Source organism: Oncorhynchus mykiss, chromosome 20, assembly GCF_013265735.2.
Source record: "Oncorhynchus mykiss isolate Arlee chromosome 20, USDA_OmykA_1.1, whole genome shotgun sequence".
Lineage (NCBI taxonomy): Eukaryota > Metazoa > Chordata > Actinopteri > Salmoniformes > Salmonidae > Oncorhynchus > Oncorhynchus mykiss.
In genome coordinates this window covers 34,045,653-34,064,014 of record NC_048584.1, presented here as the reverse complement: position 1 = coordinate 34,064,014, position 18,362 = coordinate 34,045,653, and the positions used below count along the sequence as shown (strand labels likewise).

Here is an 18,362-nt window from a genome sequence, read left to right as displayed (position 1 = left end):
ACTATCTTACTTTGGTCGAAACAATAACCATAGCTCTATACATGACATGTCCTCCTAATCATCAGCCAAATGAACAATAACAAAACACTGGAATATTCACATCCACTGATTTTAATTTGCTGAGTATAAAATAACAGAAATGGAGAAAGGATACTAGCACTGTGATTCACACAGCCAGAGAATGAAATAGATAGCATGAATCTGACCTGAAAGTGCAGAATTATGGTCCATATCAATCCCAGCGTCAATTTGGGATTCCCGTCTGTGATGTCATCATTCCTGATGTTAACCAGCTTGACCTGAGGACAACAGTTATAAACAGCTGTGTAATAAGCATGATACACACAAGTGACACATTCCAAATCTACATAAACTTCTACAGTATAGGAAATGTATTATATCGTTTTGCAAAGCACCTTGATTCTTGGCACGCTAAAGTTAACGTCTCTGAAAAACAGATGGAGATGTCTCTATTTCCGAAACCTAATAATACTGTGTGTCTTCAACTGGTAATACACAGTGTACAAATACACATGAGTGAGAATTTGAATTTGTTCATCAGTATTAGTGTCGTACTCACTGTAACGGATCATGTATAATCCTCATTAAAAAAAGATGCATAAATATTCTGAGGGTATTGACTTTCCTCTTGGAAATCCCCAAAACAGATTCTCTCCATCTGCTAGTTGCAGGCCTGGGCAACTCCAGTCCTCGGGGACCTGATTGGTGTCACAGTTTTGTCCCAGCCCCAGCTAACACACCTGACTCCAATAATCACCTAATCATGATCTTCAGTTAAACATGCAATTAGTTTAAATCAGCTGTGTTTACTAAGGATGGGGGGAAAATGGGACACCAATCAGGCCCCCGAGGACTGGAATTGTCCTGGCCTGTGACTTGTGCTACCACCCTCTGATGACACAACACTATACACGTCAGCTACTACAGGGAAATCTCTGCAACAATTTATAAAGAGCTGCAATTAGTTTTAGAATGGGTGGCAAGGAATAAGTTAGCACTAACTATTTCAGAAACTAAAAGCATTGTATTTGGGACAAATCATTCACTAAACCCTAAATCTCAAATAAACCTTGTAAAAAATAATGTACTGTACTACATAGAGCCATGACTACATGGAACTGACTACATGGAACTCTATTCCACATCAGGTAGCTGACGCAAGCAGTAGAATCAGATAAAAAAACAACTGATAAAATGCACCTTATGGAACAACGGGGACTGTGAAGAGACACACACAGGTACAGACACACATACACATGATAAGAGACACATGGATGTTGTATTGTGAATATGGGATAGTGGCCTGAGGGAACACACTAAATGTATTGGTAAAGTGTTATGCAATGTAATGTCATGTAATAATGTAAGTTGTATGTAACTGCCTTAATGTTGCTGGGCCCCAGGAAGAAGAGCTGCTGCCTTGGCATGGATCCTTAATAAACACAAATAGCAACTGAAGCGATGCCAATAAATCCTAGGTATTATTCTGTGGCCTTGAGTCCACACCTACACACCACAATGGGGCTCTATGTGTGGTGGTTTATGTACTAGTACACGATGAAAGTGATGTCATGTTGTCATTCTAATAAACTAATGCAGTTTAATATTGTTCCCATACATTCATCATTCCCTACGCAAAGTGTTTGTAATGTAGATGATTGTCTGAAACTGGTACTGTGCTGGAATAGGCCATGATGTTTAAAACACTGCCTTTCATTGATATGCATGACAATCCCTGTCATAAGCAGAAATAAACACAACTTTATTTAATTATGCACTGAATTATTGTTATTCAGTTGTTCAGCAATAGTCAAACTGGAAACAAAGACATCCCTTCCCACAGTTCATTGCAATGTTGATGGCACCTATACCCGTATTTTGATACATTCTAGCTGTACATCCACAGCAGGACAGAACAATGGCATGGTTGTCATTGTCAATTTTTGTTTATGAATATGTATGAGGTGTGACTGGGGATTGGTGTGTCATTAAAACAATGGCATAGGTGAACGATCTATGAATCCTTTGTCTCAGGTCTTGGGTTGCTCTCAATGACGTGATGTCTGGCAGGCCGTAGCTGACCACTGCACACTGTTCTCCATCCCGATCACTTCCTGACTGTGGTGGATGTGGGGGAGGGGCAAACAGAGATGTAATCACCGTTGGGAAATGGTTTCCGTATGCCCTCTATTGTGAGTCATGGTGAGGGAGGTATTGAATCCATTATGAGGTAATGAAGTTGGCTGTCCATGTGGTGTATGAGCAGTGTTACCGTTTTGATGTGGCCATACAGTTCCAACCAGTTCTCACAGTCTCACTGCAGAATTAGATGTTTATCCACGTTTCTTCAAGTGTCACATTTTGAAGTTGATCCAAACGTCAAATTTCAAAGTGTTTTTGACACCCTGGGTTGCTCCTTAACCTTGTATCGTTCCATTTCTTAAGTTTAGTCACTCATTCTGAATAGTTAAGGTTTGGGATAGGGTTTAAACATTCAGTTTAGTCACTCATTATTCTGAATGGTTAAGGTAAGGGTTAAGGTTTGGGATAGGGTTTAAACATTACGTTTAGTTACTCATTCTGAATGGTTAAGGTAAGGGTTCAGGTTTGGGATAGGGGTTAAACATTAAGTTTAGTCACTCATTCTGAATGGTTAAGGTAAGGGTTAAGGTTTGGGATAGGGTTTAAACATTAAGTTTAGTCACTCATTCTGAATGGTTAAGGTAAGGGTTAAGGTTTGGGATAGGGTTTAAACATTAAGTTTAATCACTCATTCTGAATGGTTAAGATAAGGGTTAAGGTTTGGGATAGGGTTTAAACATTAAGTTTAATCACTCATTCTGAATGGTTAAGATAAGGGTTAAGGTTTGGGATAGGGATAAAACAGTGTCCCCTCCCCCACTGGGTTTGAACATCATCATGGGATTACGCCCAACCCGGTCCACAAGGCACTCGTCTCCTTGACTGTAATAGTGCTCACTGTTGCCCCTAGTGGTTGGTTGATAAGGCATTTCCCGACATCCTCAGGACATTGATAGTCTAATTTCGAAGTCAATCTTTATCTCCCTGGACATACAGTATGCTTTATTTTAATAGCTGTACATGATGAATTGGTTAACAGAAAATTAGCTTACATATTTTAAGTTCTACCATTCCGGCACGTGTGATTGGTCCTTACCTGCCGCCTCTTTAAGAAGTCCAGGGCTATCTGTACATTCTGGAGTCTGTGGAACCGCATCCTCCCTTTCTCCCGAGGCTGTGGGCATAGAGGAGGAATGGGAAGAGCGGGTCATGTTAGTGACGTGGCCATGTGGTCTCTCCCTTTCCAAGGACCAGGGACTCACCACACCATTAGTAGTATGAGGACACAGGACATGCTGCTGCCAGGGTCTTACCCACTCATCTGCTGAGGGAAAGAGAGAAAAACCAAAAGGGAGGGAACCAACAAATCCGGATCCAGGGCGGTCATTGGCCAATTCCACAGAAACATAGTTACACTGAAACTCAGATTTGTAACTTTAAAATGTATGTCAAACAAAAACCAATGATTCAACAAACCATACAACTCTATGCACAAGGATTACTTTTTAAAATTTCCACTGAACATTTTACAAAAACACATTTTATTGAAGAACAGCGCAGTCATTCTCTCACCAAACTTTGCATTTGCACTTTTCTTCAAGTTCATCATTGTTTTTTGTTTGACATACATTTTAAAGTGAAACATCGGAGTCTCAGCGTCACTGTTACCGTGGAATTGGCCTGCTACAAATCACTGCTATTACTACACACTGAATGTGCTAGATAGAAAATAAATGTGTCTATGTCCTCCCAAACTGAACTGACAGAACACATCATCTGACATATTTCACCATTCAGTAATAATGACAAAAGGCTAAACATGAAGCTATAAACCAGTGTGTCTGAGTGATAAACTCATTCCAATGAGGACCTTTCCCAAATCCAAAAAGCATCTAGGATGAATTTAGCTGTGAGGTAAAACACCTGAAAATGTGTCATTTTGTGAGCAGAGAGCCAAACTCATGCGAAAGACACCCGTGGACAATGGGAGGTCACAGCTCAAGGTAATGAGATGGAAACTGTGTCACACGCCAGGCAGTCCCCTGACAACCCGGGATTGAGCTGCAGCAAAGCCCTCTGGATTCAGTCATTACTCTCCTGGCTGGACAAGAGAAGAGGCGGAGGAATCCCTTTCACCACAAAAGCCTTTTCCTCAACGGCTCACTCTCCATTAACTCAGCACGTTCAGTCAAGTGGCTTGGTTTTTGGTATAGACTAAATACAATAGAAAGCCACTATCTGATGAAACATGTCCAATGGTTCATAAATGTTGACCTTCAGTTTGATTGTATGGCTCAATGATGCACAAAGCTACTGAGGCTGGACTTAAAGACCCAGGCGGAGCTCTTATGAACCACATAATAATGTTACGTGTTTCAAATGTGACTGAGTTGTGCCAGCGCTTGCAATCCTATCCAAGACTGAAGTGCATGGTGTTTCTCCTTTACTTTCCCATGGCATGTACAATACCACAGTTTGTTGTTGTTGAGAAAAATTGAACATGAGCCTGGGCCTTTAGCTCATAAGGCGAGTGCATTGCCATCATGTAATCCATCTCAGCTTGTCAGCTAGCATTTCTAAAGCAATACAGTGGGCCTAGTCCCTAGTCTACACAGCAGCATCGAGCACAGAGTTGCTTCTATTATACAATCTACGAGAAAAAAAACTTGACCTAGCCAACTACGGTCCACTAAAGTGAAAAGCCTGTGGACGGATTGTTGTTCCACTCTCATTAATGTCCACGGCACGCGCTGCATTAGTTGTGTTACAAGGGGGAGGATGGTGAACCACACCTACCCCCTTATCATCATCCTGCTCATCTCCATGCTGCTCAACCGCACATGCTTCTGCCGAACTCACCAACCGCAACGTCTTGAGGAAATCACGCTCCCTTGGCTTACCAGGCCGAGTTAACGTGAGCGCAAGAAAGAAACACACAAGGGAGAGACAAATAGACATGGACACAAGTTGGACAAATAAAAAGGAGGACAAAGTGAAACAATCCAATATAGAAGAAACAGAGGAGAGGAGGAAGAGGGTAGAGAGGAAACAGGATGTAAACAAAAGAGAGTACTACTACTTCGAGGAGAAAAAATCAGCTTCACCTATTTTAGAGGGAACCTCATTTCTCCTCACATGAGTTACAGAGATGCTGCTGCACGTCACCAAACAACGGTGACATCAGAAATGATTGTGATTCATTTTCATATTCTCTAATGCAGGCATCAACAACCCTGTTCCTGGAGAGTTCCAGCCCTAATCTAAGCGCTCCTGATTCTAACAATTAGCCGGTTGATAGATAAGTTGAATCAGGTCAGTTACAACTGAAAGTGTAGTTCTCCAGGAACAGGGTTGGAAAGGCAAGCTCTATTGTGATGACATTTTGAGTGATCCGAAATGAAGTGATCACGATTCCTTGTCTACCTCTCCCATCCATCATTTCTACCAGGCAGTGTTTTGTTTGGAACACAACGACATAAGAAACGTTGTAAACAAGCATCCCACTGGGCACAGACGTCAGTTCAATGTCTAGTTTTGAGTTATCAACTAACGTGAATTCAATGTCACCCTGTCATTGGATTTAGGCTAAACGTTAGGTGGAAAAAAAACTACATTCCCTGACACTGATGACTTGCAAATCCAATCAGTTTTCCACGTTGATTCAACGTCATCACATTGAATGTTTGGGTTGAAATGACGTGGAAACAACGTTGTTTCAACCAATTTTTGACCAGTGGGATTGCAGTTGGTTTCCCCTTAGCCTTGAAGCATATATGGTCTTGGGGCATTTTCACATATCTGTTCGACAAAAACTGTAGGATATACTGTATATGTGGACTTTAGGTGTATGTAAAAAACCAAATCAATTCCGGTCCTTGCCCAAGAGGTTCAGGATCCAGGACGTGATTTATAAACAATAAAGTTATATAGCATGTCTGGTAAAGTGAAAACATTCATGAAAAATGTTTTGCGTGAAGAAAATTGTCGTTTTTTGGAATTCTCATAAATGCACCGTGATACTGCTCCAGTGTACAGACTAATATACGAAAACACCCATTACGTTAATCAGAATCACACAATGGAATGAATTGTGTTATCTCGGGGTTTAGTAGCAAGGCAAACCATAGCCTATAATGTACATCTCTGTTCTAACTTTTCTTTCAAGAACGCAGATACAGTTCCCAAAATAAAAATGTCTAGCACAATGAAAAATGGCACCCTATTCCCTATAAATCAAATCAAATCACATTTTATTGGTCACATACACATATTTAGCAGATGTTATTGCGGGTGTAGCGAAATGCTTGTTTAGATTATTATTTATTTTTTATGTCTGTTGGCGCCATCCTGCATTTTTGCATGGGCTCTGGTCAAAAGTAGTTCCCTAGGGAATAGGGATCCATTTCACATACCCTCTGACTCATCATGTACACAGGCTACATTACCATGACAACACAGTACTCACCAATGACTGGCCAGTCAGGACCTCCAGCAGTGAGATCAGGTTATGTCCATCTCGTAGGTCTTCATACAGGTCATTAACATGCTTCCGGACCTAAAAGCCAGAGGAAAGGAAAGTTAATATAATAATATGATATATAACGTTTGGCAGATGCTTTTACCCAAAGGGACTCACAATCATGCAGGCATATATTTTAAGTACGGGTGGTCCCGGGAATCGAACCTACTATCCTGGTGTTTCAAGCGGCATCAAATCAAATCACATATTATTTGTCACAAGTGCCAAATCCAACAGGTGTAGGCTTTACAGTGAAATGCTTACTTACGAGCCCTTTCCCAACAATGCAGTTAAAAAATAAGAAACAGAGGCCTCCCAGGTGGCGCAGTGGCCCTGGGCACTGCATCGCAGCGTCAGCTGTGCCACCAGAGACTCTGGGTTCGCGCTCAGGCTCTGTCGCAGCCGGCCATGATCGGGAGGTCTGTGGGGCGACACACAATTGGCCTAGCATCGTCCGGGTTGGCCGGTAGTGAAATTATTTTCTCATCGCGCACCAGCGACTCCTGTGGCGGGCCGGTGCAGTGCGCGCTAACCAAGGTTGCCAGGTGCACGGTGTTTCCTCCGACACATTGGTGCGGCTGGCTTCCGGGTTGGATGCGCGCTGTGTTAAGAAGCAGTGCGGCTTAGTTGGGTTGTGTTTCGGAGGACGCATGGCTTTCAACCTTTGTCTCTCCCAAGCTCGTACAGGAGTTGTAGCGATGAGACAAGATAGTCATTATTAACAATTGGATACCACGAAAATGGGGTACATTTAAAAAATAAAAAAATAAAAAAATAGAAAGAAATAAGAAACATTTGCACAAAATAGTAACACAATTAAATATCAATAACGAGGCTATATACAAGGAGTACCAGTACCGAGTCAATGTGCAGGGGTACGAGGTGTTGCGGTTATTGAGGTAATACAATATGTAGGTTGGGGTAAAAGTGACTAGACAATCACGATATATAATACACAGAGTAGCAGCAAGATATGTGAGTGTGAAAATGTGCATGCACGTGCGTGTGCACGTGTGTGTTGGAGTGTCAGTGTAGTATGTGTGGGAAGGGGTATTAAACATGGTGAGCGTGGATACCTATTGGGATATTTAAATCAGACCTGTGTCAATTTAGTTTGAAGTTTGCACTTTTGAGACTATTCCATTGGTTCCATTGTAGCGTGTAAACTAAATCAAGTGCATCTCAGTCATTTCAAAGTATCTGACGTAATGTATTTGACCCAGGTCTGATTCGAATCTCAAAACATTAACTGCCTGACTGAAACTACAATTAGGCTACCTTAAACAACCTTATTTCCTGATCCTATTTTTACAGACTGTGATTTATCACCATATAATTAGTATATTTTACATGAGGATGAAACAGGATACTTGTTATTTGGCCCAATTTTACTGCAAGGAATTGTAATTGGTCAACCACAGGCTAGGGTCGGGGGTTATAAATTACATCCTGTCACTTTGTTCTGGGGAGAGAATCACTGAGGACAGGAAGAATTAACATCTACTTCTCAGCATCACATCAAGGATTTGTCCTCTTTGAATAAACATATTTTTCTCCCCCTGATTTGCTTAGGAGTCTGTGTTATTGAAGAGTAACATCAACTGCTAACACAATGGCAAAGTAATCTTTGACAGACAAAGTACAGACGTTCAGCCTTTGAATGTGCTCTGGATTAAAGTTAGGGTAAAACCATGATACTACTATCCTTCCTGCATACAGAGCAGCTGCCCCTCCCTCTTCCCATTCAATCTGAGCCTCTTATATACTTACACTCTGTCAAAATCAAAGAAAAGCCACACCTCTCCATGTGCTTATTTTAACACGTGCTGACCTTTTGAGTTATCCATAACCTGTTTCAGAAAACCTGACTAACAGGGGGTTGTCTGTCTTTCTTCACAAAAGGCTTGTAACGGCAATGGTAGCACCGTGCTGAGTTGATGATATAGTTACACGAAAAGGAGAAGACAAGAAGCCAAAGAGCTCCACTGACTGTGACTGACATGCTGCAAAGAGGCTGGGAATCAGGGTTATATGGTCTTAACATTTCTCTCTAAGACACAACAGCAAAGGCTTTATCAAAATAATTCCAATCAGGTTCCCCTTCAGACACTAGTGCCTCTGAATAACAGAGGGAGCACATGGCTATGCCACATATCCATGGCCCTCAAAGCACTTCATCCTGCCCCATACTCAACAACTCCAGACCAGTCCTAGGCTTTCTCCTCCCAGTAGGCCAATCTCCCTTTCTTCCTGTCCTGGATACCACCAGGCCTGTGAAATCCCCCGGCTGCCCAGTGACCAGCTTTTACGGAGACCAGGTGCCAGACCCCTCTCATCTCCACCACATACAGTGCCTTGCGAAAGTATTCGGCCCCCTTGAACTTTGCGACCTTTTGCCACATTTCAGGCTTCAAACATAAAGATATAAAACTGTATTTTTTGGTGAAGAATCAACAACAAGTGGGACACAATCATGAAGTGGAACGACATTTATTGGATATTTCAAACTTTTTTAACAAATCAAAAACTGAAAAATTGGGCGTGCAAAATTATTCAGCCCCCTTAAGTTAATACTTTGTAGCGCTGTAAGTCGCTTGGGGTATGTCTCTATCAGTTTTGCACATCGAGAGACTGAATTTTTTTCCCATTCCTCCTTGCAAAACAGCTCGAGCTCAGTGAGGTTGGATGGAGAGCATTTGTGAACAGCAGTTTTCAGTTCTTTCCACAGATTCTCGATTGGATTCAGGTCTGGACATTGACTTGGCCATTCTAACACCTGGATATGTTTATTTTTCAACCATTCCATTGTAGATTTTGCTTTATGTTTTGGATCATTGTCTTGTTGGAAGACAAATCTCCATCCCAGTCTCAGGTCTTTTGCAGACTCCATCAGGTTTTCTTCCAGAATGGTCCTGTATTTGGCTCCATCCATCTTCCCATCAATTTTAACCATCTTCCCTGTCCCTGCTGAAGAAAAGCAGGCCCAAACCATGATGCTGCCAACCACCATGTTTGACAGTGGGGATGGTGTGTTCAGCTGTGTTGCTTTTACGCCAAACATAACGTTTTGCATTGTTGCCAAAAAGTTCAATTTTGGTTTCATCTGACCAGAGCACCTTCTTCCACATGTTTGGTGTGTCTCCCAGGTGGCTTGTGGCAAACTTTAAACGACACTTTTTATGGATATCTTTAAGAAATGGCTTTCTTCTTGCCACTCTTCCATAAAGGCCAGATTTGTGCAATATACGACTGATTGTTGTCCTATGGACAGAGTCTCCCACCTCAGCTGTAGATCTCTGCAGTTCATCCAGAGTGATCATGGGCCTCTTGGCTGCATCTCTGATCAGTCTTCTCCTTGTATGAGCTGAAAGTTTAGAGGGACGGCCAGGTCTTGGTAGATTTGCAGTGGTCTGATACTCCTTCCATTTCAATTTATTGAATTTCAAATTATCGCTTGCACAGTGCTCCTTGGGATGTTTAAAGCTTGGGAAATCTTTTTGTATCCAAATCCGGCTTTAAACTTCTTCACAACAGTATCTCGGACCTGCCTGGTGTGTTCCTTGTTCTTCATGATGCTCTCTGCGCTTTTAACGGACCTCTGAGACTATCACAGTGCAGGTGCATTTATACGGAGACTTGATTACACACAGGTGGATTGTATTTATCATCATTAGTCATTTAGGTCAACATTGGATCATTCAGAGATCCTCACTGAACTTCTGGAGAGAGTTTGCTGCACTGAAAGTAAAGGGGCTGAATAATTTTGCACGCCCAATTTTTCAGTTTTTGATTTGTTAAAAACGTTTGAAATATCCAATAAATGTCGTTCCACTTCATGATTGTGTCCCACTTGTTGTTGATTCTTCACAAAAAAATACAGTTTTATATCTTTATGTTTGAAGCCTGAAATGTGGCAAAAGGTCGCAAAGTTTAAGGGGGCCGAATACTTTCGCAAGGCACTGTAACCCCAGCTAACAGGCACAGTTATATTGTTTGTATATCATTGTACTTAACTTTGGAACACAATGTTGTCATTTTAAATGTTTTCCTGCCAATATCCAGCAACTTTACACAGCCACTGAAGAAGAGTGGAACAACATTTTTTTTGTTATTATTATTATTTATTTATTTGTACTTTTATTTAACTAGGCAAGTCAGTTAAGAACAAATTCTTATTTACAATGACAGCCTACCCCGGCTAAACCCTAACCCGGGCGAGGCTGGGCCAATTGTGCGCCGCCAATCACGGCCGGTTGTGATACAGCCTGGAATCTAAACAGGAGCTGTAGTGACGCCTCAAGCACTAAGATGTAGTGCCTTAGACCACTTCGCCACAGGTCACAATCAACAGCGTGATCAAGTCTATGCGAAGAAGATGAATGAAGCAAATGGCGGTCACACCAGATACGGACTTGTTTTGTGATCCACGCCCCTACCTTTTTTTTTTAAAGCAAACTGTGACCAAAATATGCATATCTGTATTCCCAGCAGTGGAGGCTTCTTAGGGGAATGTTTACTGGTTGCTCAGGAAGTAAAGGGGAAGTCAGATCTGTGGAAGACTTAGTGGGGGAAACTACTGGAGATCCAGAAAAAAAAGGGTATATGAGCAAGCATTGCATGTGTATTATGTATGCCAAACAGTTGCTGTTAGATTACAATATTATTATTTTTTCTGACTATTTGTAACAGTGTAAACAACAACCAAATAAATAAGTGTACCGGAGAGTCTGTTCTAACGGAAAAAATAATAACATATAAACCCTTTATTACAGCCCAGCGACGGTTAAAAACAGCCAAATCTGTGAATTTGCTTTATCTGACATTTTTCCGTTGCATGAGGCTTGGTACTCACAGAATCAGCAGGCTATTAATTAAACAAACACTCCAACAGACAACAGAAGCAAGATCTGTCTTATTTCTGTAGATATGTATGGATGATTTATAAAGCCAGGCACATTTAACTGAAAGGCTATTGATTATAGGACCTAATTAAGTTGGGCTTTCCTCTCTCCTCAATTATCTTAGACAATTAGGCTAAGGCAAGGGCTGTTTCCACGTCTCAGCTGCTGCTGCCTCCACCACATTGTTCTCCCAATATGCTGCATAACTTTGCTATTATGCACATAGAAACATAGGGAAAGGCACCAATTATACGGTGCACTTTGTTAGCTTCGGGGGTTTACAAAACTTTTGCCTTCGACCAAATCAAGCAGGCTAAATCAATTGAATATGTGACGAAAACAGGATTATAACTTGCTCCCTAAGCACATTACACAATAAACAGGCATGGATTTTCATGCATAATAACAAATTGCCTTGAAATATTTCATGCTTGCTCATATAGGAAAGTGGGAAATGTATTGTGAAGACAGACAGTGCATGCAGACACTTGTTGCTCTGCCTCCATGACTAGGTGTTCCGTAATTCCACAGCAAATGAACCAGAGTAATTTAGATTCCTGCTGAGTAAACAAAAACGACTCGGTACATGTACACTGCACCATGAGATGGGTGGAAGACATGTAGGCAGGACAAACTCTGACAAGCTAGCAACAACCATCTCCGATTGGCACCTCGACTCTAGATCTGTCATCAGTAGTGGCAATAAGTGGCTGAGGATAAACGCCGGTCTTTAATGGATTATTCCCTGCATCGGGTAATTACACAGTATATTTCATCTTCATGGAAACTGACAGGGCTAAAACATGAAACAGCCTGTCGTTCTATTATCATTACCATCATACCATCACTCCTGTGTGTTGTAGAAACAGTAACCATTTCAACACAGAATGACTGAAAGGTGATGACAGAGAAGTGGATGGACAATACGATAATTAGGCAGTGAGGTATGTGAGAAATCATCTACCTACGGGACCGGATTCATAGACAACAAGAGTCCTACTGCCATGGGAAAAGCAAAACAGATTCATCTACATGCCTAGACTGAACCTAGCTAACACTGTACATGTGATGAATTGGACTAAAGGAAGAATCCGTTTAAAAACTATATGTTGGTATTGGACTTTCAAGAAGCAAAGTGTCACTTGCCACATCATCATGATGTCCATCATCTTCATGAAAATCCAATGTCTTGAAAACTTGACTGCTGACATGCAAAACATTTTTGGACAATATTAACAATGGACTAATGAAACAAAATACCAACATGTAGTTTTTGAGTGGATTTTTCCTTTAAGACTGGTGCAGGCCACAATATTAAAACAAAGTTCTAACTTCTTCTCTCATATTACAGTAAATCTCTTATTAGATTATTGATATGGCAGGCTAAATAAAGACTCCGCAATCAAATAAAAGGAAAGATTAATCAGATGAACGGTACACTCTTAGAAAAAATGGTACCAAAAGGGTTCTTCGGCTGTCCCCCATAGGACAGTGGTCCCCAAACGTACTACTTCAAACAACCTCCAGCTGCGTACCCCCTCTAGCACCAGGGTCAGCGCACTCTCAAATGTTGTTTTTTGCCATCATTGTAAGCGTGCCACACACACACTATACAAATCAAATCAAACTAGATTTGTCATATACACCGAATACAAGTGTAGACTTTACTGTGAAATGCTAACCAACAGTGCAGTTCAAGAAGAAGAAAATATTTACCAAGTAGACTAAAATAAAAGGTAATAATGAAAAGTAACACAATAAGAATAACAATATCGAGGCTAAATGCAGGGGCCACCGGTACCAAGTCAGTGTACGGGGGTACAGGCTAGTTGAGGTAATCTGTACATGTAGGTGGGGGCAAAGTGACTATGCATAGGTAACAAACAACAGCGAGTAGCAGCAGTGTAACAAAAGGAGGGGGGGGGGGGGGTCAATGTAAATTGTCTGGTAACGATTTTATGAATTGTTCAGCAGTCTTATGGCTTGGGGGTAGAAGCTGTTGAAGATAATTTTGGACCTAGACTTGGAGCTCCGGTACCACTTGCCAAGTGTCTATAACTTGGTTGACAGGAGTCTCTGACAATTTTATGGGCTTTCCTCTAACAACGTCTATTACATAGGTCCTGGATGGCAGGAAGCTTGGCCCCAGTGATGTACTGGGCCATTCGCACTACCCACTACCCTCTGTAGCGCCTTATACGGTCAGATGCCGAGCTGTTGCCATACCTGGCGGTGATGCAACCGGTCAAGATGCTCTCGATGGTGCAGCAGTAGAACCTTTTGAGGATCTGGGGACCCATGACAAATATTTTCAGTCTCCTGAGGGGGAAAAGGTTTTGTCGTGCCTTCTTCATGACTGCCTTGGTATGTTTGGACCATGATAGTTTGTTGGTGATGTGGACACCAAGGAACTTGAAACTCTCAACCCACTCCACTACACTACAGCCCCGTCGATGTTAATAGGGGGCCTGTTCGGCCTGCATTTTCCTGTAGTCCGATCAGCTCCTTAGTCTTGCTCACATTGAGGGATAGGTTATTGTCCTGGCACCACACTGCCAGTTCTCTGACCTCCTCCCTATAGGCCGTCTCATCACTGTCGGTGATCAGGCCTACCACTGTTGTGTTGTCAGCAAACTTAATGATGGTGTTGGAGTCGTGTTTGGCCACGCAGTCATGGGTGAACAGGGAATACAGGAGGAGACTAAGTACAGACCCCTGAGGGGCCACACTGTTAGGAATCAGTGTGGCAGACGTGTTGTTGCCTACTCTTACCACCTGGGGGTGGCCCATCAGGAAGTCCAGGATCCAGTTGCAGAGGGAGGTGTTTAGTCCCAGAGTCCTTAGCTTAGTGATGAGCTTCGTGGGCACTATGGTGTTGAACGCTGAGCTGTAGTCAATGAACAGCATTCTCACATAGGTGTTCCTTTTGTCCAGGTGAGAATGGCAGTGTGGAGTGCGATTGAGATTGCGTGCGTCATCTGTGGATCTGTTGGGGCGGTATGCGAATTGGAGTGGGTCTAGGATGCTGTTGATGTGAGCCATGACCAGCCTTTCAAAGCACTTCATGGCTACCAACGTGAGTGCCATGGGGCGGTAATCATTTAGGCAGGTTACCTTCACTTCCTTGGGCACAGGGACTATGGTGGTCTGCTTGAAATATGTAGGTATTAGACTTGGTCAGAAAATGTCAGTGAAGACACTTGACAGTTGGTCCACGCATGCTTTGAGTACACGTCCTGATAATCCGTCTGGCCCAGCGGCTTTGTGAATGTTGGCCTGTTTAAAGGTTTTGTTCACATCGGCTACCGAGAGCGTTATCATACAGTCATCCAGAATAACTGGTGCTCTCGTGCATGCTTCAGTGTTGCTTGCCTCGAAGCGAACAGAAAAGGCATTTAGCTCATCTGGTATGCTCGAGTCACTGGGCAGCTTGGGTCTGGGTTTCCCATTGTAGTCCGTAATAGTTTTCAAGCCCTGCCACATCCGATGAGTGTCAGAACCAGTGTAGTAGGATTCAATCTTAATCCTGTATTGACGCTTTGCTTGTTTGATGGTTCATCTGAGGGCATAGCGAGATTTCTTATAAGCGTCCGGATTAGTCTCCCGCTCCTTGAAATGGCAGCTCTAGCCTTTAGCTCGATGCGGATGTTGCCTGTAATCCATGGCTTCTGGTTGGATATGTATGTACAGTCACTGTGGGGATGATGTCATCGATGCACTTTTGATGAAGCCGATGACTGAGCTGGTGTATTCCTCAATGCCATTGGATGAATCCAGGAATATATTTGGTCATGAGATTTGCCAAATGGAGGGCGGGGGAGAGCTTTGTATGCATCTCTGTGTGTGGAGTAGAGGTGGTCTAGGGTCTGTTTTTCCCCTGGTTGCACATGTGACATGCTGGTAAAAATTTGGTAAACTGATTTAAGTTTGCCTGCATTAAAGTCCCTGGCCACTAGGAGCGCCGCTTCTAGGTGAGCATTTTCTTCTTTGCTTATGGCCTTATAGAGTTGGTTGAGAGCGGTCTTAGTGCCAGCTTTGCTTTGTGGTGTGAAATAGACGGCTACGAATAATACAGATGAAACCTCTCATGGTAGATAGTGTGGTCTACAGCTTATCATGAGATACGCGTCTCTGTTCTGCCGGTGCATGGAAAATCCCACTAACTCTATATTATCCATATCTTTCGTCTCGGTGAAACGATGTTACATGTCCCGTTGGTAGGATAATCTTAATCGTAGGTTAATTGTAGGTCATATACGATACATTTATTAAACGTAAGAATGAGTGTGAGTTTTTGTCAGAACCCGGCTCGTGGGAAGTGACAAAAAGCTCTTATAGAACCAGGGCACAAATAATAATATAATAATAATCAATAATTTTGCTCATTATTTATTTTGCCATCTTACATATAAAACCTTATTTGTTCATCAAAAATTGTGAGAAACTCACCACAGGTTAATGAGAAGGGTGTGCTTGAAAGGATGCACATAACTCTGCAATGTTGGGTTGTATTGGAGAGAGTCTCAGTCTTAAATCATTTTCCACACACAGTCTGTGCCTGTATTTAGTTTTCAGGGGGGCCGAGAATCCACTCTCACATAAGTACGTGGTTGCAAAGGGCATCAGTGTCTTAACAGTGTGGTTTGCCAAGGCAAGAAACTCTGAGCGCAGCCCTATCCAGAAATCTGGCAGTGGCTTCTGATTAAATTATATTTTCACAGAACCGCTTGTTGTAATTTTGATGAGGCTCTCTTGTTCAGATATCAGTAAGTGGACTGGAGGCAGGGCATGAAAGGGATAACGAATCCAGTTGTTTGTGTTGTCCATTTCTGAAAAGTACCTGCGTAATTGCACACCCAACTCAAATAGGTGCTTCGCTATATAACATTTGACATAGTCTGTAAGCTTGAGTTCATTTCCACACAAAATATCATACAATGATGGAAAGACTTGTGTGTTGTCCTTGTTAATGAAGACAGAAAAGAGCTCCAACTTCTTAATCATAGCCTCAATTTTGTCCCGCACATTGAATTTAGTTGCAGAGAGTCCCTGTAATCCAAGATTCAGATCATTCAGGTGAGAAAAAACATCACCCAGATAGGCCAGTAGTGTGAGAAACGCGTCATCATGCAAGCGGTCAGACACATGAAAATGATGGTCAGTAAAGAAAACTTTAAGCTTGTCTCTCAATGTTTTTTAAATGTGAGAATACTTTTCCCCTTGATACCCAGCACACTTCTGTAGGTTGTAAAAGCGGTACATGGTCGCTGCCCATATCATTGCATAATGCAGAAAATACATGAGTGTTCAGGGGCCTTGCATTAACAAAGTTAACCATTTTCACTGTAGTGTCCAAAACTTCTTTCAAGTTGTCAGGCATGCCGTTGGCAGTAAGAGCCTCTCGGTGGATGCTGCAGTGTACCCAAAAGGCGTCAGGAGCAACTGCTTGCACGCGCGTTACCACTCCACTATGTCTCCCTGTCATGGCTTTTGCGCCATCAGCACAGACACACACATCTTCACCACCAAAGTCCATTTGATGTCACAAAGCTGTCCAGTACTTAAAAAATATCCTCTCATGTCCTTGTTTCCAATGGTTTGCAGTAGAGGATGTCTTCCTTAATGGACATGAGAGGATATAAACGTAACGGACATATACCAGGAGCTGTGCCAGGCCCCCCACGTCTGTTGACTCATCCAGCTGCAATGCATATAATTCACTGGATTGAATGCGAAGCAGTAATTGTTTCAAAACATCTCCTGCCATGTCACTGATGCGTCGTGAAACAGTGTTGTTTGATGAAGTCATTGTGTGTATTGTTTTTTTGGCCTTTTCCCCCAGCATTGTCCCAGCCATATCGGCGGCAGCAGGAAGAACTAAGTCATCCACAATAGTATGGGGTTTGCCTTTTCCTAGCCACTCGGTAGCTCACCATATAAGACACTTATAGACCCTTCTTATTAATGGTATCTGTTTCTTTAATACGTCTTACTACTCGAAAGTCGTCTTTATTCTCTCTCAAAAAACTCCCGTGGCTTATTTTTCAAATGATCATGTTTTGTTTCTAAATGTCTGCGCAAGAGTGAAGGTTTCCCGCGAGAGAATAAAGGTTAATGTGATTGGATGTTAATTATTTGACTAGGCTACCTGTATTTGACATGGTGTTGTTATGTTGCTGAACACAAGATAGTTTCATTTTATTTTTGGCAGTGAAACGAGGCTACTCAAACGAGAGAAAAAACTCATTCAAATGTATAGCCCCGTTTGAAAACGTGTAATTGTGAATTACATTTTTATTTGGTGTACCCCCCACGGCATTGCGCGTACCCCCACCCAGTTTGGGAATACCTGCATATAGGAGAATCCTTTTTGCTTCCGGTAAAACACTTTTTGGTTCCAGGTAGTACAATCCTTTTGGGATCCATGTAGAACCCTACCCAAAATGGTTCTACTTGGAACCATGTAGAATCCTTTCCACAGAGGATTCTACATGGAACCCAAAATGTTTCTATTACCCGGAACCAAAAAGTGTTTTTCCTGGAACCAAAAAGGGTTCTCCTATGGGGACAGCTGAAAAACCCTTCTAGGTTCTAAATAGCACCTATTTTTCTAAGAATGTATTTCTAAAAGAGGCTCTGTGGACATTAAATTCTTACCTTCAGGAGATGTTGGTTTATCCATTTTGTAAAAGTCTTTTTCTGCACTCTGTCTCTTTCATCTGAGGAAAAGACACACAAAAAAATACATTTAGGAAGGTACTTTACATACGTACATACAGTACATCACATGAGACTGCTGAGGGGAGAAAGGCTCATAATAATGTATGGAACGGAGCTAA

The 18,362-nt window shown here is 42.2% G+C and overlaps 1 protein-coding gene across 1 annotated transcript in view; it reads right to left on the bottom strand.

The window, feature by feature from the left end:
• Positions 1-18,362, bottom strand: part of LOC110499368 (dystonin) — a 194,466-nt gene that overhangs the window by 114,917 nt on the left and 61,187 nt on the right. The window contains exons 5-9 of the mRNA XM_036956226.1: positions 18,181-18,242; positions 6,569-6,658; positions 4,963-4,998; positions 3,200-3,277; positions 207-299 (exon numbers count right to left, since the gene is read on the bottom strand). Of these exons, the coding sequence (XP_036812121.1) occupies positions 207-299; positions 3,200-3,277; positions 4,963-4,998; positions 6,569-6,658; positions 18,181-18,242 (359 nt within the window). The remainder of the gene's footprint in view (positions 1-206; positions 300-3,199; positions 3,278-4,962; positions 4,999-6,568; positions 6,659-18,180; positions 18,243-18,362) is intronic.